At 37.8% G+C, this 20302-nt stretch overlaps 1 protein-coding gene across 3 annotated transcripts in view; it reads right to left on the bottom strand.

Annotated features, from left to right (window-relative positions):
- EFL1 (elongation factor like GTPase 1) overlaps nt 1–20302 on the bottom strand; it is a 64727-nt gene that overhangs the window by 14464 nt on the left and 29961 nt on the right. For 2 of the 3 annotated variants that reach the window (XM_030228564.2, XM_030228565.2), the window contains exons 16-18: nt 7593–7724; nt 5022–5169; nt 376–1379 (exon numbers count right to left, since the gene is read on the bottom strand). In XM_030228564.2, coding sequence (XP_030084424.2) covers nt 376–1379; nt 5022–5169; nt 7593–7724 — 1284 coding nt within the window. The remainder of the gene's footprint in view (nt 1–375; nt 1380–5021; nt 5170–7592; nt 7725–20302) is intronic. The other variant, XM_030228566.2, reaches the window with a different exon arrangement.

Genomic DNA, 20302 nt, shown 5'->3' on the forward strand with positions numbered 1-20302 from the left:
CTTGCACTCCCTTAATAAACAGGAGAGGTTTCCCTTCTCTTCATGGGACTTATGCTCAGTATTCATGGTTACTGAAGATGGTCTTACATAAACTCCATAGAAAGGCAATATTTGGTGTCTTGCATTTCAGAAAGGTGCAGCATTGTTCTTTATGCCCATGGCTCAGATAAGCAAGAAAAATGCTGAATTCTCATTCAGAATAGTGTAAATACTATAGGCTGTAGAAAGTCAATGGAGAATCTACTGGAGAACTATAGAAGACTCCTGACAAAACCTTTAATGAAGTTATACCTTCTGATTCAGTCTCATTTATAAAATCTCACCTTAGAAAACAGAAGGCAAATTCTTGGCAAAGGTTTATTTTCCCAGTCTTACCTAAAACTTCTGCAGTAGCCATAATTTCACAGGTGTACATTGCTGCCATCAGTCTCTGTGGCTTTGCCTGCAAAGCATAACGACAGGCTTCCTTCATGGTGGCAATCAGCTGTCCAGAGAAAGGGCCATAACAATCTGCAAGTGGTAATTCTCCTTTGGGCTTACTCATTTTCTCAGGTGAGTCTGTGCCACTTTGGTTCCTGTCCTGGTGTTCATTTGCACTGGGACCTTCAGCAGTGCAACTGCTTGCTGGAGTATTATCTTCATTTTGCTGATGTTCTGTGGCATCCAGTTCCCCTGAATCCTGCCTACTATTTGACAGAGTATCTCCAGCTTTACTTATTTCCCATTTTTCCACTGAGAAACAAACACCCATGAGAGGCTCTTCACACATGGGACCTGAAAGTGTAGCCAGCTGAAATCCACTCACTATACTGTTGTCAAAATCTCTATATTTACCTACTTCTTTCACAGAGTTCCCAAGGCACTGCCACACAGATCTTTTATAGCCCCCAAAATTATGTAACAAAATATTAGGCCCACACTTCCGTGGTCCAAATGACCAGATCTGATCAACGGCATTTCTCCACTTTCTTCCCTGAAGACTTTTCTCCAACTTTTGCTTGAATTCTTTGATTCTATCAAGAGTCTTCTGATTTATCTCATGTGTTTTTTTCTCTTCATTCAGAGATGTGTTGAGTTGTTCCATAGTTCGAATTAAGTCGCTGTTTTCTTCAAGAAGTCGAGTTACCTCCTCGGGGAGTGGCATTGCTCTCACACTGAGAGTAGCTTGTTTATTTGGAGTATTCATTGTAACGAGCCCATCTGAATCAACCTGAATTCCTTCAGGAATTTTATTTTGGTCCTCTTTGGTTTGGTGTATGACAGCAACTTTCTGCTGTTTTCCTATTTCTTCGTTCACCATATCGACTTTGGGAGGTCTTGTTATGGTCTCTCGGAAGGGGATAATAGGAGCAGACACACTGATCTGCACCTTTGCAAACCTGCAAAACAAAGTCTAAGAATTAGTTTAAAATCTTGAAAAGAGTTTTAAACTTGGGGGTGGGAGGTAGGGCAATGGCCTTAACAGGGAACAGATGTTCATGAAGAAATCTGATTGCAACATAGATTACTAGGTAATGCATTTCAAACTCAAATTTTATGTACTTCAAAAAAGAAGCACTGCCTTTTATGTCTTCAGAAATATTTGGAAAGGAACTCAAGAAAATAAAAGCAAAAGCATTGCTATGCCTCTGCATAAATCACTGGTTCACCCACATCTTGGAAAGTATGTGCTGTGCTCTGCCCTCAAACGAAACAGAACTAGAAAAAAACTGAGAATAAAGATGATCAAAGGAACTCAAGGACAAGAAGCCTTCAGATGTTCCAAGGGTGCAACAGAGACCTACAAAACCACATGGGGTATGGGAAAGGCTGACCAGGATTAACAGTCAACCAAACCACAAGGGGCCCTGGACTGAAAATGACAGAGGCCTGGGAAAGCATCACAGTTACTCCAGTTTTTCTCCTCCTATCCCTGCTGGTGGCCACACTGCTCAGACGTGGTACAGAGATGGACACTTGGTGTGAGCCAGCACAACTGCTCACACAGGGAGATGCCCAGAGAAGATGAAGCACTGGGAAAGATTAACAGAGCTTTGTCTGGTAACCACTGTTTCAAAAGCTTAATGCCATGAAGTGATGCTTTAAAGTCAAGTGCAACATTTTAGGTATGTCAAATGCTGTGAATGACGGCAAGGAAAAAGGAGGAATTATTTATTATCTGACTGACTCAAAGATCAGAGCTGTGTATCCTTCTTAACCATCCATGAGCTCTGAGCAGGTTCATTAAATGACAACAGAAGGACTAACCAAAATTTCCTATGTCCCAGTAAATTTTGGCAGTGATAAAGTTGCAGAGGAAAAGCAACACAATTGTAAGATTTATTTCTATGGGAGTCAGAACCAGAAGATTTATCCCTTTTGCAGTTCTTTCAAGAATTTGCATTATACCAAAAAACCAAACACAAACCCACCCATATGTCACCATTACCTTAATTCTCTTTGTTTCTCATTCTGAAAAGGGTAACTTAATCCCCTCATGCTTAGTATTTGCAATGCTCCTGGGAAAGAAATTTCTAAAAATTTCTATTGTACAATGCAGAAAATAAAATGTTGAAAGTTACAAGGTCTAATTTCTTACTCCATTCAAAAAGAACTAATTGGGAACAAAAAAATATAAATTTGATGAAATCAAGTAGAACATCCATATTTAATCATTTAGATGAACACAGATGACTAATCTTTTAGTTGTTTCCATGTCTCTCCACATCTCTGACAATAACTGTCACTTGAACATAATTTTCTAAATACACAGTGGGAAAGCTAAAATTAAATATGCGCCTTCGAAAAAGTCTGAATAAAATCTTGACAATGCAATGTAGTTTGAATTCAGCAGAATGTCCTCAACTGCTGTAACGAGTCCAAAAGCATCAAATCTGCAAAACCCATTTGATGAAATTGTGATAGATGCCAATATCAGGATCCTGCCCCCTTAGTTCAAGTGTGACTCAAGCCTTTTGAATAACCTTTGTCAGTATTTTGGAGGAAAAACTTGTGGGTCACATTTTAAGGTTATTATATGCTGTCTCAATCCCTATTCACCATTTGCTTTTCTAAATTATGTGCACTTAGAAGAAGTTAAACATTTATACTGAAACAAAGAGCACATTTCAGAGCACAACTTCTCCCCTTCACACTTTAATAGCTAAGTAGTGCCAGTTTGCCACTGTCAGAATTAACACAGAATCCATGAGGAATGGAGCAAGACAAGAATCCTATTCTGGAGTTATTCTTCTACAAAATGGGGAGAGAAAGAAGGGCAAATTCTTGTCCCACTGATGCTTTAAGTTTTAGCTTTCATATTTTCCAGATTCTGTACTGCATTAGTATATAACTCTGAACTTCATATCAAGTGTGAGCAAGTTCTCTCCACAGCTTAGTTAGACAAAACAATCCTTTTCCAGCCTGAGAACCAAGGACACCACTGCAGCTTCAGGCCCAAAAAGTGTAAACAACACCGAACTGAGGAGAGCAATCTGGGAGGATGGGAAGCTGCAACTGGATAAATAACCCCAATATGGAAATGGAACAAAACTTACAAAAATGTGAAAACTCAGGACTCAGAGACCATCTTGGGTGTAGCCATTGCCAGGCTCTTGCACTGCCCAAGGTGTGTCCTCTGAAGGCCTTTTAATAAATACCTACTTTATTTCTTTACTCTGTCTAGGCTCTGTTCTAGGCGGCCTCTGAAGGCATCACCACAAGCTGGTGTGTGAGGGATGGCAACCAAACTATGCCAAATCCTGAGAGATTTAGAAGGAGCATGAGCTCTAGAGTGAAAACACCTGCTCCCAACTCCTTCTGGGAGGTGGCAGCCAACTGAGAAATCATGAACCACAGTCAGGCAGGACAATGGTGGGAGCCCAGCTCGTCTGTGCCTCCAGGTGTTTCTTGTTTCTGCTCACAATGCCACAGGCACAGGCTCCAAAATGGTCACTTTTGACAGACTAGCATTCTCTTAACAAAAAACTAATTACATGACAAATCATAAAAACCTCCAAAATCACGTACATGAAACAGAAGTTTAGGGATGAAAATGTACATAAATGTATGGAAGTCCTACTAGCTGCTCACTATAATCCTATTAGCTTGTCATGGAGTATTATTTTAACTTTCTTTTTTTCAGATTTGGACCACTGCCAAGAATACAATCCTGCTATGCAAACTGCAGCTAAAGACAGGCACAACCAGTTTTGCTTAAACACATTACATTTGAGCAAAATGTATCAATAAATAATCCTACATTTTCAGAAGCAGTAGATTACGTTGCACTAAATTGCAATGAGAATAACCATTAAAACATGCACCCAGTTTTACAAGTGATCCAGCCTAATTTTCATAAGAAACTACAGTTCCCTGATATTAACTAAAATGAGTATAGGTACAGTAAGACAAACATTCAACCTCTCATCAGGTTTGCTCTTTGGTTTAGGAAGAAAATGCCAGTAAATGTATGTAGCAGAAGTATCAGAAATGTTTTAGTAAATGAAGTTACAGGAAGGGATTGTTACAGACATCTATTCTTCTGCCATTTGAAGAGACATTAGAGGATACTAAATATGTGCATGTGTGCTTGCAAAAAATACAACTCATGAATAAGAGCAGATTAACCTTTGAAAAAAATCAGTGAGGAAAGGCACAGGAGAGAGTGTGCACATACAATTTTGGTCTTGGTGCTTTATGATTTTTTATAGTTCATTTATCAGACATGAGGCCCTCAGTTTTTATTTTGTACAAATGCTACATTACATTCTTAATTAGACTCTTGAAAGTACTGCAATTTGTAATTTCTAGAAACTGCCCCAAGTCTGTGTTAGATGTACAGAAGCAATAAACTAGTGGCTTCTGCCAAGCTACAGATAATTTTATAGCTACAAAAAGGTACATTTATGACTCAATGGTAAAAACTGTTTGTGGATAAAGCTCTATTTTACCAGAATATAAATCAAAGATATCCATCTGACAGAGAAATACAACAGACACCTACTGAACTAAAAATATTTCTTCCTCCTTGCCCCTCTAACCTTTCTTTCAGGTCATCCAAGCAGCGCTGAAGATGAACTTCTCCTGCTGTCACCAGCACATGTTCTCCTGTCTCCTGGATTAAAACTTGCACACATGGATCAGCTTGGTTTAAAAGTTTCATCCCTCTGACCAGCTGAGGCATATCACCTGGCAAAACAGGGTATTATTAACAAAGGAATACTGGGAAAGAAATACTCTAAATAGGATAGACTTAAACTGAGAAATAGTAACACTCATTTTTATGGGAGCCTGAACACAAATGGGTATTTTAGGAATACACAAAAACTTTCAGTGGGCAATTTTCTGCTTATGAGTCACACAGAGCAGTGTGGTTTAAGAGCACCAACTGAAAACATAAGCTGCACTCAGCATTTGTCACCAACAATTTATGTACTGATGACAAAACTCACATCACACAAATATAACCATATAACACCACACTTCAATGGACTGCACATTTTTTGTTTACACAGCTTTATAGCAGGTTCAGTAGAACAGGTCACCTATTGACTATGACAGTGTTATGTTGCTTCCTATACACAGTTAACTTCAGATACAGCTCATGAACAGCTCACACCCAATAAAAACCCTAAATTTTACTGAAATTAACTGATTTAAAAATTCAGGACTTGACTCCTCATTTTCACAAATTATCAAATTATAACTTTTCTTATCTGTGACAACTTTTTAAAGTCATCTTTCAGTAAATAATTTCATTTCCTTACCATCTTTTATAACTAAGTGCAATTGCTAATGCTTAAAATGCTCCAAATAAATAAATAATAACATTAACTTTAGCAAAATAAAAGTAATAATATGGATTACTTAGAAGGCATAACTTCAAATAAAGCACAGGAAGGATTTTGAAGTAGCTGTAAGCCACTAGAAAGCTTTAAAGTAATGAGAATCTGAAAAGAGGAATAATCAGGAATGTGAGAGCTTTTCAGTGAAACAAATCACAGCTGTCCCTAAAATGAAGGTGTTTAAAATGAGCTGTCTTAAAGTTAATGGAGAATGAACAAGTACAGCTGAGTCAAATTTGGCTAGATTACATCAAAGCTATGCATAAACACCCCATGTCAGCAGCCTTTCATAATGAACACCATTTAAAGAAATTAATTATGAATTCTTTTTTTATTTTACACAGGCAGAAGAGAATACCCCAGGGGTTTCCAGGAATGTATATTCATATTCAGAAGGAAGAGTGACATTAAAGTTGTCATTCACTTGGAGACTATTAAAAGAAATATGACATTGTTTATTTACTGCTGAGCTTATAAGGGTGTAATAGAAAAATATCCTTGAAAAACAAACCAAAAAAAAAAAAAAGTGGAAAAACTGCAGTGTTATTTCACATGGCCAAAAGAGTTGAACACAGACTTTCAACTTTGTCTCTGCATGTAAGCTCATGGATTGATGAGTACTTTTTTTTTCTTTTAGAGCTTATGGCAATCTTACAGGAAGATTTTGACATGAGCATGAAGACATGCAGTAATTTTCTAAAATGTACATAGGAAATAATTTATATGGGTCATTTTTCAACATAAGCAGATGTGGTTTTGAAGCAGGTCTGATGTGGCAATGCAATGCACACATGTGACAACGTGAGGGACACTTCAAGACTACACACAGCTCTCTGGGCAACTGCAATGGCCACATTCTTCTTGTCTTCCTGTTATTGCAAGAAATAGTGAATTTTCAGGAGACTTCTGCAGGTATAACCACCTTTCAGGCTTTTGTCCCCTGAAAAATTTAGTTCGGATCATGAACTCAGGAGCTACTGAGCAGGAGAAACTAAGTAATGGTGCAAGAATGATCCAGCTTTATTTCTTAAGGAACAAAAGTTACCCCCAAACTGGTCAGCAGTTCTAGAATTACATTCCTTTAATATTTTGAACTTAATACTACAATCTGCAGAACCAGTAATTTCCAATGCTTTCAAAACTGCTTTAACAAATGTAGAAGGTACAATATATGATTATCTGTTAGTCAAACACATGAAACAAAGAGCTGCCAAGCTGTCCAATAGCTCTCAAAAAAACCATGTAATCTCAGTGTCAGAGTATTTTGCAACTGAACATAAAGCCAGTTATTTTGGTTCTACCAATGCTACAACAACAAACAGAAGTGGGGCTGAAATTCAAATAAAGCCAGAGGTATCCCACTCTGTTTTGCAGGAAGTGGGATGGAGGCATCAAGGAGAAGCAGTACTGCAAATCTGCAGTAGCACAAGCTTACTGACACCCATAAAAGAAGGGCAGCAGACACAGAGTCTGCTCACCTTCACAGTAAAGGAACACTGAACTGTTTGCCCATGCAGTGTCTGACCTGTGAACAGCTGTCACAAAAGGGCATAACAACTTCTCCTGTGTCTCCTCACCTACCGAGACACGAGCGAGGCAGCTGGAACAACCCACAGTGCCCTCCAAGCAACCTGTAGGTTTATTTTATACTGGGCAAGTCTCTGATTCAGTGGCTAGCTCACAAACAAGCCAAATCACTGAGGGCTGGAAGCTGCACTGCAGCCACACTGAGCTGGTGGAACCATCCCCATTCCTCCTGAAGCTTACTTGGATGTTTGGGTTCAACTGCTACTCGCACAATCGGGGTAGCTTCGAAGTTGAGAGGTGTAAATGGTGGGCAAGCAGGTGATGTTGACAGTGTTGCAGACTTCAGCACAAAATCTTGCAAGCCTCCTATTCCTAATAGAAATTGGGGGAAGAAAAAGGCAAAGCAACAAAAAAAAAAATCACCAACTGTCATATTAAATGAGACTAAAAACATGACCATCAAGTTAATAAAAGGTGAAATCATTCTAATTACAAAAGGAGGATTCAAGAATTCCTCACTGTTCATATAAAGGATCTGTTAAGATACTTGTCCATAAACTGGGTTCTTAAGTCTCTGGTGTGACATTTGATATTTAGTCTCACAGTTCCCATTGCATTCCCTCAGTATTTTAAAAGGCATGTTTATAGCTCTGAAGAAGAGAAAGGACATGAGGAATTTTTTCCCTTCTAGTATGTCCAAGTCTTGGTACAGCTCGGATTTAATTCTGGTGGTTTAAATTTAGAAAAGTTTAGATTGCATGAGGCCTGCAATGATCATCCAGTCCAATATCCAGGCCAAAGCAGGGCAAACTCCACAATTAGATCAAGTTGCTCAGGACCTTCTTCTCAAGGTTTAAACACTTTTCACAGTAGAGACTGCACAGCCTCTGCTGGCAACCTCCTCCAGTGCTTCATTATTCTTATTATTGTGAAGAATGCTTTTTTTTTTCTTCCCACCCCCTCATGCCCATTTGGGATTCACTTTTTGTCCAACTTGATTCTTGTAAAAATGAATTCATCCCATTGTAAGCTATTAATTCTCATTCTATGATACACTGTAATACTGACAAGTTGAAGAAAAGTCAGATTAAATTGTAGTGATAAGAGAAAATATAGAAAAAAATATTAGCTATAAATCTGCAAAATAGCTGCTGTAAATGCATACTGAGTTTTGGCTGGCTGGCACATTTAAGAGAATGTGAAATTATTGCCTTCAAATTCCTAACCAACTGCACATCATTCATAATTTACTCAAAGCTATTAAAACACGACTAGAAGTGTGTGAATGATAAAGACAACAAATAAAGCTGATATCAGTTTATACAATCACTTTTCCTGATGCTCCCTCCATCATAAGCAATAAGCTTTGCAGGTCTAATGGAGTATGAATTAAACGAGCATGTAACTTGTAATGCTATGAGAAAACTGAAAGCTTCAGCTCATAATCTATATCTGCTTAAAAATTCAATTCCCATTGTAGACTGCAGTAGATTTCTGCTCCTTCCTCCTTATTCTCTCCTACATGCCCATGGAGTTCTTCACCCCAACTCCCCATTATCACCTTAATACTTTTCCAGTTTTTTTTTTTATTTTTTTGGCTTAGCTTTCTTCATCTGAGGCCAGAAACAAAGAGGGTCAGCTTCCACCCTATGAGATCATGCAAGAGTTTGAGGTCTGGAGTTTGAGTTCTGCTGCAGATTCAGCTGCAGAATCAGCCTGTTCCTCCAGCTCTGCAGGCTGGATGCCTGGCCAGCAGGGTAATCCAAAACCCAAAATGTCATTATATAAGAAAACCTGCCTCAAAATAACTGGAAGCAGAACAACATTCATTGCCTTTAAATGCAGGATTGCAGATGCTACAAAGAAAATAAATCTGTATAAACTCTGTGTTGCACCTGACCTATGACCAGCATGTATTTCCTCTTTTTCACTTATTCAACATGTGGTTTGAATGAAAAACAAATGCTGGATCATCATCACCACCAGGGACTGAGAAAAGGGATGGGTCCATTTTATTCTGATCTTCTCCAGCTGGTAAAATGAAAATGATTTAGAATGGGAGGTGAACAGCTTCTTTGCACAGTGTAATGTGAACCAGAGAAATAAAGTTACCAAACCTTACTTCAGATAGACTCACTCTTTTCTTAACACATTCCTGTACTTTTACTGTCATAAAGAAAAATTGAAGCTTTTTGCTCTTCTGTTTCATATTTGAAGGCAAAACCACACAAAATATAAGTGTCTGGCACCAGTAATACACTAAAAATAAAAAACTGTCAATTTTGATGAAAATCTGTTAGGCTTACAACCTGAGTGTTTTAATTGCTAAAGTGTGTGAGCTAGCAGAGAACTTGGTCCAGCCATGTTGAATCTATTTAATTTAAAAATTCTTATTAACAAATGTTGGAAAAATCTGTAAGGATTTTTGGTTACTCTTTTTGCACAACATGATTACTAAGTAACTGCTAATGTGTTTTCTGAATAATTTTAGAGGAAGAGGTAACATAACTAATTCCAAAGTACCACATGTCATCAATGGAAGAATTCCACTAATTATGATGATACATAAATCTTCAAGTTAGTTATTGTCCAGACCACTGAAATTGGCACATACTACTTGAGATCACAGATCTCAAATGTGTATCAATATGCTACTTGAAAGGTCTTAGAAAAATCACTCAAAAATTAAGCCTTAAAAAAAGCCTGTGAGATAATGCTAAGTAAGACCTTCAGAGGTTGGTGGTTTGTGCTTTTAAAAGTAGACCAAATGATTGATCAGGGAGAATTATTACAGAGGGAGTGAAATATGAGATTTACAAAGGTTCTTCTTTCATTTAGTCCCTTCTCTGATTTGCTCTAGAAGATAAGAATACTAAATCAAGTATATACCTACCTGTATCAGCAGATATTAGCATATGATAGAAGCTAAATGATAAAAAGAGATAAGAACATCATGACTGAAATTTTCAAAAGGAGTAGGAGTTTTAAGACAAGTCTCAATTTACTTTTCACTTCTATGTCGTGCTGGTAACCACTACACTTTACACAATAATTTTGCTGCCTTTAAAGTATGCTTTTCCAGCTCAATTCAGCTGTAAAGATCTGAACACATAAAAGATCAACTTCAAGGTATCTGTAATTAGTTTCTCTTGATGTAGAAAGATTTAGGCATTTAACGTTCTTTCAAGTTGAAAAAAAATGAGGCAGACACCACCACGACGCTAAAGGTTTTCAATCAGATAAGGGAATAATTTAGTTTGCAGTGTGAAAAATCAAACAAAGAAGAATGAAAGCTGTTTAAATTTTAACTTCTGCCACATTGTTACTAGCCTCAGCACATTAGTTCAGTTGATCTTTATCTTCTCTCACTGATGATATCACCACTTAGGAATCCCGGGCTGCTTTGGAATGGAGACTTGTCAGGCTTTGGACTAACCATAAGAACTAAGTAAAGCAGAGAGCTGATGTTAATCTTCCCAGTAAGGCTCTGTCTCCACTGAAATCTATCATTTCTTATCAATGATACCTCCTTAGAAAGATTAGGACCTTACAATATGCAAAGCCTCCTGGTTTAAATGCTCCATGCACTTCACTATGGATCAGTGAAGACCATGCAAGCTCCTCCTTAATTCATGGGAATTATATAGGTGTGAGGCAAACTTCTGTAAATCTACACAATCTGAAATCTCCCAGCGAGCGTGTGCCTGTTGCTTCAACAGGATTGTACAAACACAATGACACCTCTGTAATTTTTTTGAGCAGTAATACAAATACTTTCATTGTGCCTTGTGAGAGGCATTTTAAATGAAACATCTTTAAAAGGTGATTTAAAAAATATGTATGAGAAAACAAATTCACAAATCCACCTTAAAAGTATGATTGGCTCTAGATGTTTCCAGTTCATTCTTGAAGTAAATAGTCTAAAGGTCGACCAAAACAGAAGAACAAACTATATTTGCCAAATAATACTAAAATAATTTAAAAAATCAAGGAGAATGCTTCCATATCAATCATCACTCTTCCTCAAATCTATGCAAATAATTTTCCTTCTCCCAGTATCTAGATGAAGACTACAAAACATTATACCATTAGCACACTGTTACCTCTTGGGGGACTAACACTGGTTCACTGCAGCCAGATAAACTTTAAGAAACAGCCTCCAGCCTTTCAGTCTCTCATTAAAAAAAAAAAAAAAAAGGAAAGGAGGGATTTTGGAAAGAAAAAGTGGCTTTTGGTAGGATTAAACTCAGTTACAATAGTATGGCTTTTACATTTGAGGAATCTTAAAAGGTTTTACTAATCACTGAGATTATATGACTGTAAATGCAGGGGCAAGTAACTACTATGGCTTCAGAATAACTTGTATTATACATTTATCACCTCAGATTTTAAGCATGTTTATCTTGTGTCTCATGGGCACTGCAGAGAGAAATCTGAGGGCAGAATTTGACCTTTCTATATTAGAAACTGTTTCTAGAAGAGAAGGGAATGTAAGTCAAGACACAGACCACATTCTAGTTGAGATTTCATCAACTTTTTCCATAATACACACCACATGTTAGCACAGATTGCTGGTGAGCCTCCCCTTCTCAACTCTAATTGTGCACTTCCCCCTCAGTTCTTGTTTCTAGGCAAGTGAAATTGTTTGTATGGAAAAAAGAATATAGTAAGGTTTGTGCATGGTTTCAGCTGCTCTCAGTTCCAATCAGTTTACAGGAAAGTTAATTAAACATTTTCTTTTTCCACTTTCCCATTTTTTTTCCTTGAGCTGAATCTCTCAAAATCACCAGAATCCAACAAACTGTAGAACCATTTGCCCCAGTTCCTTCCTGAGTTTCAAAAACACAAGTTCTACCTGAGTATGCACTGGAGATTAACATGAATTCAGCTTCTCAATACCAAAGTGCTCAGGTGTAATTTTATTATGAAATGTTACTTTTCAGTTCACAGCAGTTGAGTGGAAATTGAGGCTAACTTTCTGATCACACGAGAGAAACCTCAGCCATATTATAAATATTGCTACAACAAAACTCCCTCTTCCCAAGGGGCACGATTGTGCTAAGACACTGAATGCAATAAGCAGCTTTTGACACAAGAAGCAACTCAGTGCTTTACTACTGAATCCTCAGGAAGTGAAAGATGAAACAGGGCTGGAGCACCCCACTGGGTTCTTTCAGGAAAAAACCAGCAGCTCAAAGAACAAAGCTGTCTGCCTTCAGAGCTGCAAGGAGAGCAAGAACACACTCCAACAGCACGTCCCACCAACATGTCCCATAGCTAGATTACAGTTTCTAGTGGGATTGCAAACACACCTAATGAGTAAACCAGCCTCATTTATCTTCTGCTGAGTGTCTTTGGGAAAAAATACCATATATTTCACTGGGCCCTTAGACTGCATGATAACACACATTTCCCCAAGTGTTGATTGAGCTACAATTCTAATTATGAACATTCCTTCTTCTTCAGATGAGACCATGAACAATTTCAAGGAAACTGTAAAAAATACCCTTTGCATTAAACAGTAATATCTTTAAAATGTTACAGTGAATGGCTTGAGATCTACCTGCAATCAGCTAACATCAAAACTGAGTCAGAGATTTGCTTGCTAAAATACAAATTTACTTTAAAGTAAGCAGAATTAAACCAAAATCTGTTAACATTCCAAAACTAGATACTGGATTTACAAACTGTTGTAGTCAAGATAAAATATTGATTTCCTTAAGCTGCTTAATGAGACCAATAACTACAGAAGATGAAAGTATTTCAAATAATCATGTTTTTCTTACGGTACAGAATTATTTCATTTATCATACCATACTAATTTTTGGAGCTTAGACTGAAGAAAATGATCTCGATTTTTCAACATTTATGTTTAAGTGTCATTTTAGCACACAAACCTGGGAATTTTGTACTTAGATCTGTAACAGGCCTGCATCCATCTTTATGTATTATGAAATCAATGCACTTGTAGCTCCACAGGAAAAAAAAAAGAAAAAAAGGAAAAAAAATCTTTACTCCAATTAAAGCTACTTTAACCTTTTAACTGTAAAGCATTCTTGATAAAGGCACTGAACAGCACCTTTTGTGGTGTTAGAAAATGGTCAGTAGCTGTCCTTAGCAATATATATGCAATATGTTTTGCCTTAGCCCACACATTAAATTCCTTTCCACACACCAGCTCAACTTGACATCACTTGAAAGCAGCAATCCTGAAGAACAGTAAATATCAGGACAGATCTCTGTGCAAAGTGACCACATAGGCACTGGAGCTCACTGTAGTTACAGCCTGTATGTCAAATTAATGCTTCCACTACTGCATGTGGGAAGCATTTAGTGCCATGCAAAACTCTGCAAGGCTTTCTGAAACACAAACCAAATTTTAGATTTATAATTACTTTAAACAGATTATTTTCATTTGACCCGACAGCAACACATCTGAATTTACTTAATTTTTTGAAAAAATGACTACCAGAACTTCAGCACCAGTTGAGAATGGGGTTGCTGTCCCAAACACATGGAATTTAGGAATAGCTGTTCAACATATTTACTTTGATAATCTACCAGTCTTTTGAAATGCTGATTTATTGTTGAGGGTTTTTATTTAGGAATAGTAAATGTGCTTTTATAAACAAACAAATGAAATTGCATGCTGTACTGGAAAACAGATCAGCTGAATTCCTATGAAGCATCCTGTGCAGGGAAAAAAGTTGCCCAGCAATCCTCAAAGAAAAAAGGAAATCTTCAAGTCAAGATAGCTTTAACTACACTCTCTGAAGATTCTGTGTGTCTTTCTGTGAAGATGAGAAATGTTTCAGGTGCAGCTCTGGAGGCCTCCCTGCATGCTCACACATGCTGGCCATCCACTGCTGGTTCCTACTGTAAAATGAGAAAACTATTAAACAAAAAAACTTAGAACACCAAAACCACAACAACAACACCCTCATCCATCAACAAAACTCAACAAAACATTGAAGTGTTTGGTAAAATACTTCAGACTTAAGCTAAATATGAATATATAAGTTTGGAGAAGGAAAATATACCAAAAGATCCAAATTTCTTCCCTCAAGCTAGCAGAAGAAAAAGACAAATCTCCAGCAGTCATCTAGCAAAGACACATTTGATATTGCTATTTTACACTTTGAAAAGGAGACAAAGTTATTTAAAACCAACTTCTCTGGCTAGTTACATTAGAAAAAAGTACAACAATCTTTTGCAGGACTACCATCAAAATGTTAGCTGTGCACAAATACTCAGATCCAGAAATCTATTAAAAGAGGACCACGTGTTATAGGATCATGAAGAGAACAGATATCAGAAGTATTAATCAAAACAATCACTTCTCAATTTATTTCCATGTTTTTTTGAATATTTCACCTACATAGAAAGGTATGGCTGTTCAGAAGGCAGAGGAGAGGGAGGCAGCAGCCTGAGGCTGGGAAGGGAAGCATGGAATCACTTGTGCTCTGACTGAGCATGAAAAGGGCTTAACATTAAAAGAAGGAGATGGAGGCAAAGCCTTTCCACTTGAACATGTAGCAAAGCTCAATATTTATTTCTAAGCAGACAATAAGGAAGACAAAAACTCCCATACAGTATTTTACTGTTTTTATGAGAGTACTAGAAGCAAGATGCAAATGAACAAAGATCTAAAATTCATTAGGGGTTTCAGCACAATAGAAAACTTAATCCTAATTTCTTGATCAAACGCTTCCCATAACAGAGCAAAATATGTAATCTCAGCTAATAGATCAATAATATCAAATGATTTCTTCATAAATCAGACCAGTTATAGCATAGTCTACAAACCACCCAAAGAGCAAATGCCATTTTAGGGTTTGAGTTTTAGTAATGCCTCCTGAAAATGGGCAGACTTCATGTATATCCTGTTTTCTTAAACAGTAGATTTGAGAAGATTGTAAAATATAACTAACATCTGTTACTTCCCAGAACCAATTATAGGATGTTAAAATTAATTAAGCCTTCAGGCACTCATCTTGCAAAGAATTCATTTTAATCTGTAGCACTCTTCGACGTTTTGCCATGTTTGCCCAGGAAAAGCTACATGAACATATTCCTACAAATTTTGCATTACATATCCCAGGTACACAGGGAATTTAGAACCTACTACTAGAAGTGTCAATTACAAAGGACAATAGCAGTTAGTTCAAAAGCTCATTAAATTTTGTCCATCCATGTGCTGATTTATGTTTAACTGTAGAATCCCAATATATGTGATTTATATTTCATTACTTAAAGAAAGAACATAAGGCCTTTATCATCCAATACATCAGATAAATGCAAATACAGACTAACCAGTTATGAGGATATTCCAGATAGCACAGGCAGAAGCAGCACACTGACTACCAAATGTGTACAATATCCTGTGGGAAATGCCTGAGCCATTGGCCATTTATCCTGTTAACTTGTAAGACATGCAATAACTAATTAAAATTCAATTTTCCAAGACCTGACCCAATGCCTAATGTTCTCTTTTAAAGGCAGCCTCCCCACCCCCAACACATCTGTCTATAAGTGATTTATGCTGCCTGATTTTGCTGCCTTGGGAAATATGGCTTAGACCCTTCCAAAGCACCATGAATAATGGACTGCTTCAGCCTGTATTATACAGAAATTAATGTTTACTTTAAATGCAGTAATTCTCAAGATGGATAAAGAAGAATATAAAATTTCACTTCAAGCTAAATGATATCTTTAAGTAGCTCATTTGTAGTTACACAAGCAATAATATTTTGGGAAATAATTATTCAGAAGGATTCTAACCAAATAAAGCACCTTGCAAATGTCTCAGATTTGGACTATTTGACATAACGGGTGTAAAACAGATGGCATTAGAGGGAACAGGGATGTCTTAAATACACTTGTTATATCAGCAGCCTAGGAAGGCATTGATAATGAGTTATTTATCACAGGCTCCAGTTTAACAACTAAACTAATTAAAAAATAAACAGAAAATGCACACAAATTGTAAGAAAAAGAATGAAAAAATTGCTGCCACATGAAAACTTGTTACTGTTACCTGTTACATTAATACTGACTTCAGATTGAAAATAATTCTTATTTTCCCACCAAATTATATTTAAATAATGGATTTTAAAAGTCAGCCTCACCTTAAGTAGCACTGCCAGTCTGAGTAAACTAAGCATACCAAAATCAAGTATATTTAAAAATGTAAAAAAACCTTAAAAGTTAGGAATGCTATTTATGCTCCTTATCCCTCCAAACCTTTTTCCCCCAAGGAAAGAAGACTGTAATTTTTACCCTAATTTCTGATTACTTCAGTTAATGTATCATCGAGAGTTATTACTGTAATTTGCAGTCTGCATAATTTTGACTTCCTAAAATATTGCAACATATTAACTTCCATTAGCTCTAGGAGAAGACAAAAATGGGAAAGAAATAGAGATCACTCCTAAGGTATGAGAATTTTTAGGGCTAGTGCAGAGGACCACATTATTAAAGTGAGCTTTAAAACATTCCTCTATTTTAAAATGAAGATATTAAATAGAACTAATCTTGATTTTTAATGCCTTGTTGCTAAAAAAACCCAAACCCCAACAAAACAACTAATAAGATTTAATTTTATTTACATCACCTGAGTCTATATGCATTGAGAACATCCCCAACACTGCTGTCTTCATTTGCTACAAACAGGCACGAGCCTCACAGTGACAAAAGATCCCAGGGAGGGACCCTGGAGCTTTAACACCAGCACATCTGGAAAACCCTGTTTTAATTCCCTTCTTTACAGGAATATCACCAGTCACTGATCAATTCATTTGCATTCAAGGATAAAAGGAAGAGACCCCACCCCAAACGGCAGTCTGAGAACACCATCCCAAAAACTGCTGGGATGACCCACAGCCAGCTGTCCCCTAAAACACCAAGCCTGTCCCCACTTCTGGCTCCCCAGCACCAGCATTTGTCAGACTCTGGGTGAGACAATTCAGGATACTAAATAAACAGAGTAAAACTAATCTAATAGAAAGCAATTCTGCACTCCCTCAACTATCAACACATTAAGAGGCTGCTCCTGACATTGTGTCCAAGAACAGGCAACTGAACACATTAATCCCAGTGAAACCCCAATGGCACGATGACCCCAACCACAACACCAGGTTAAACAACCAGCATCTCCAAAAACTAGCTGAGAGACCTTTTCCCTCTTTCCCATCTACGCAGAGGGAGCAGTTCAACACCTCTAGGCTGTGAAAAAAGTTCATTTGTGTCCATGCTCCACCTCTGTGCCCTCCCAAAGGAGGCCAGGCTGGCTGACACTGTGCTGCCCAAGCAGCAGAGCCCACAGATGAGGTATCCAGTGTCACCCACAGGCAACAGCAGTGGCTCGGCTGCTGCTTCAAGACAAAGCAAAACCTTAAAACACAGAGGGGGAAAAAAAAAAGTCAGCTGCTTTTCTGAACAGAAGAAATGTGGCCATTTGCCACTGCTCTGTATCAGCTTCAAACGCTTTGGAATAGTTCCAGATAGATAAACCTTTTTCACTAAAAATGAGAGGCATTTCTGCTAAAAATGCCTGAGCACTGAAATGACTCTTTTTGGTTTAGAGGCAAGGCTTTCAATACAGTATGTCATACTTCCTGATGGCACTGTGGACACAAAAGAATCTGTTAAAAATGAAGTATGTTTTTAGTCCCATTTCCAAAGGAAACCCAACTCCTGTAATCACACAGGCTCCCCTCAACAACTTTTAAACATGTTGTCAACTTCCACTAAGTTCACCAGCCAGAGAGAGCAGAGGGTTCAGGTGTAATTAAGTTTCCACAAGTTATGTAAAATCATTGGCTAAGTACTGAAGGGAGACCAAAATTGGTGATCTCACTGAAGAAAGGGCAGGCAAAACACGATCATTATATGTCCCGCCTGGAGCAGCTGCCTGGCGACCAGCACGCGCAGCCCGGCGGCCAACTGGGACACAACTGCAGCAGAGAGGGGAGCTGAGGATTTTAAGGACATCAGTCCACAGGAATCCAGGCTTTGTCAGTAACACTGCTCAAAGAACTTTCTTTTTGAACATCACAAAACAATTATTCTTTTGTGCAAAAGCTCCGAAAAATATAACCATCGGGATTCCAGACATTTTACATCCCATTCGGAGAGCTTCTCAATCATGTGTGCTTTCAACTGCCTGGTCCTCATCAGCTCCAGCAGGCTGAAGAGTGGGGAATGGGCATGAATGTCTTTGTGTTAATGCAATACCTGATGGAACAAGAACTACCAGCAGCTTGCATTTTCATTTACAGTAACGGGTTCAGAGCCATGCAGCTCACACCAGTTGGTGACCCAGTACTTCAATATTGTACAAATCCTAACATATGACACTTGGAAAACATCAAGCCTTTGGATGAGTATTAGTTGCTCAATATTATGTTTCAGAAATGCAGTTAGTCACCGAAACAGACTTGTATCAAAGCTGCCATTTCATTGAAGCTTAAAATGTCACTAACAGATAGACTGACTAATGTCCCACACATTAACTTAAACAACTGTAAAACTTACACACTCAGAGTGGAGTTCTATTTTTCCACCAGTACATTGTCTCACCACAGATCTGGCTACATTCAAGTCAATAATAAGTGTCCTTAAACCAACATCAAGAGTCTTAGAAAAACTTCCCAACTTCAAATTTATTGGGATGACAGAAATTACCTCTGTTCTGTCAGAAAAACTTTGACTCACATCACAGCTGGGGTCCTTACACTCCCTGCAGTTTTCCTACTTCAATCTCACTGTTTTCACACAGACAAGGACTGGAAGCAAAGATTGCAATATAAAATTCTCTCCACCAAATTAGCTGAATTATCTACCAAAACATGCATGAAAAAGGAAGGTTACCAAATGCAAAACCCCACAAAAAAACATTAGCTACAGTCCATGAGAGTCATGACAGAAGAGCAGCCTTGGAAAGTGGAACTTTGAATTTTTAGAAATCACTCTTGAATTTTGCTCCTATACATAACAGACCTCACTGGAAGGAATTAGGTAGTAAGGAGCAAGAAAGTTTAGAGAAGAACCCTACTTCTCTTAGTCTTAATTAGATGCAAAAAGATATCTAAATTTGGTCCCAGGCATTAATAGCAAAATTTTAAATACAATCAAGTAGGGTGAGCAGGTGCTCTGCATCTTAAGACAAACTCAATGTTACCAGCCCTTCAAACATTATTTCTTGTCTGTGACTGGAATTTAACAATTCTTTATACATAATGTTCTTACCCGTTCAGATCCTGAAACATGTAAAACTAGAAGTACCATCTAGGCTTGCTCTTTTGAAATAATACCATTTTGTTCAGGAAATTACAATAGTTTTTACTACCTAAATACAAATGGAGTTGAAACTTACACTGTTTGGTTTGCAGGATACTTCTAGTAAATATCAACTTGTCCAATTATTTATTACATCAAAAAGCACTACAAACAACCTAAACTTTGAGCCTAAACTATCCAGTGCTGCCCCTTTAACAGAGTTGTTTAGCAGTGCTCCACAGTTTGCCATCAGTTGATAATCCTAAATATAGCTGTGCCTTAAGTCCCCCCCACAGTTCACAGCCCAGACAAAGCCAGCTCCATGACTCACAGCCTGACACAGGCCAAACAACCCTCACAACACTTCTGCAATTTCAGCTGAGACACCAACAACATCCAAATCTGGGATAATATTTAGAAAATAAGTCATTGAAACACAGCCTTTGTTAACAGTCTCTTACTTTTGAACCTTGCTGCTTGTTACACAGGATTGTGATTCTCTGTGTGCCTTCAGTGGGGTTATGTGCAAAAATGACTCCAAACTGGTCTTCCCCACTCTGAGTCCCGTGCCCTCAGACACCCCTCACTGCTTTCTCTCAACTCCTTGAAGAAGCTCTGGTTACAACAGACAATGGAAGCAAGCAGAAACATCCAAAGGAATAAGTGAAGGC

Source organism: Serinus canaria, chromosome 10, assembly GCF_022539315.1.
Source record: "Serinus canaria isolate serCan28SL12 chromosome 10, serCan2020, whole genome shotgun sequence".
Taxonomy (NCBI): Eukaryota; Metazoa; Chordata; class Aves; order Passeriformes; family Fringillidae; genus Serinus; species Serinus canaria.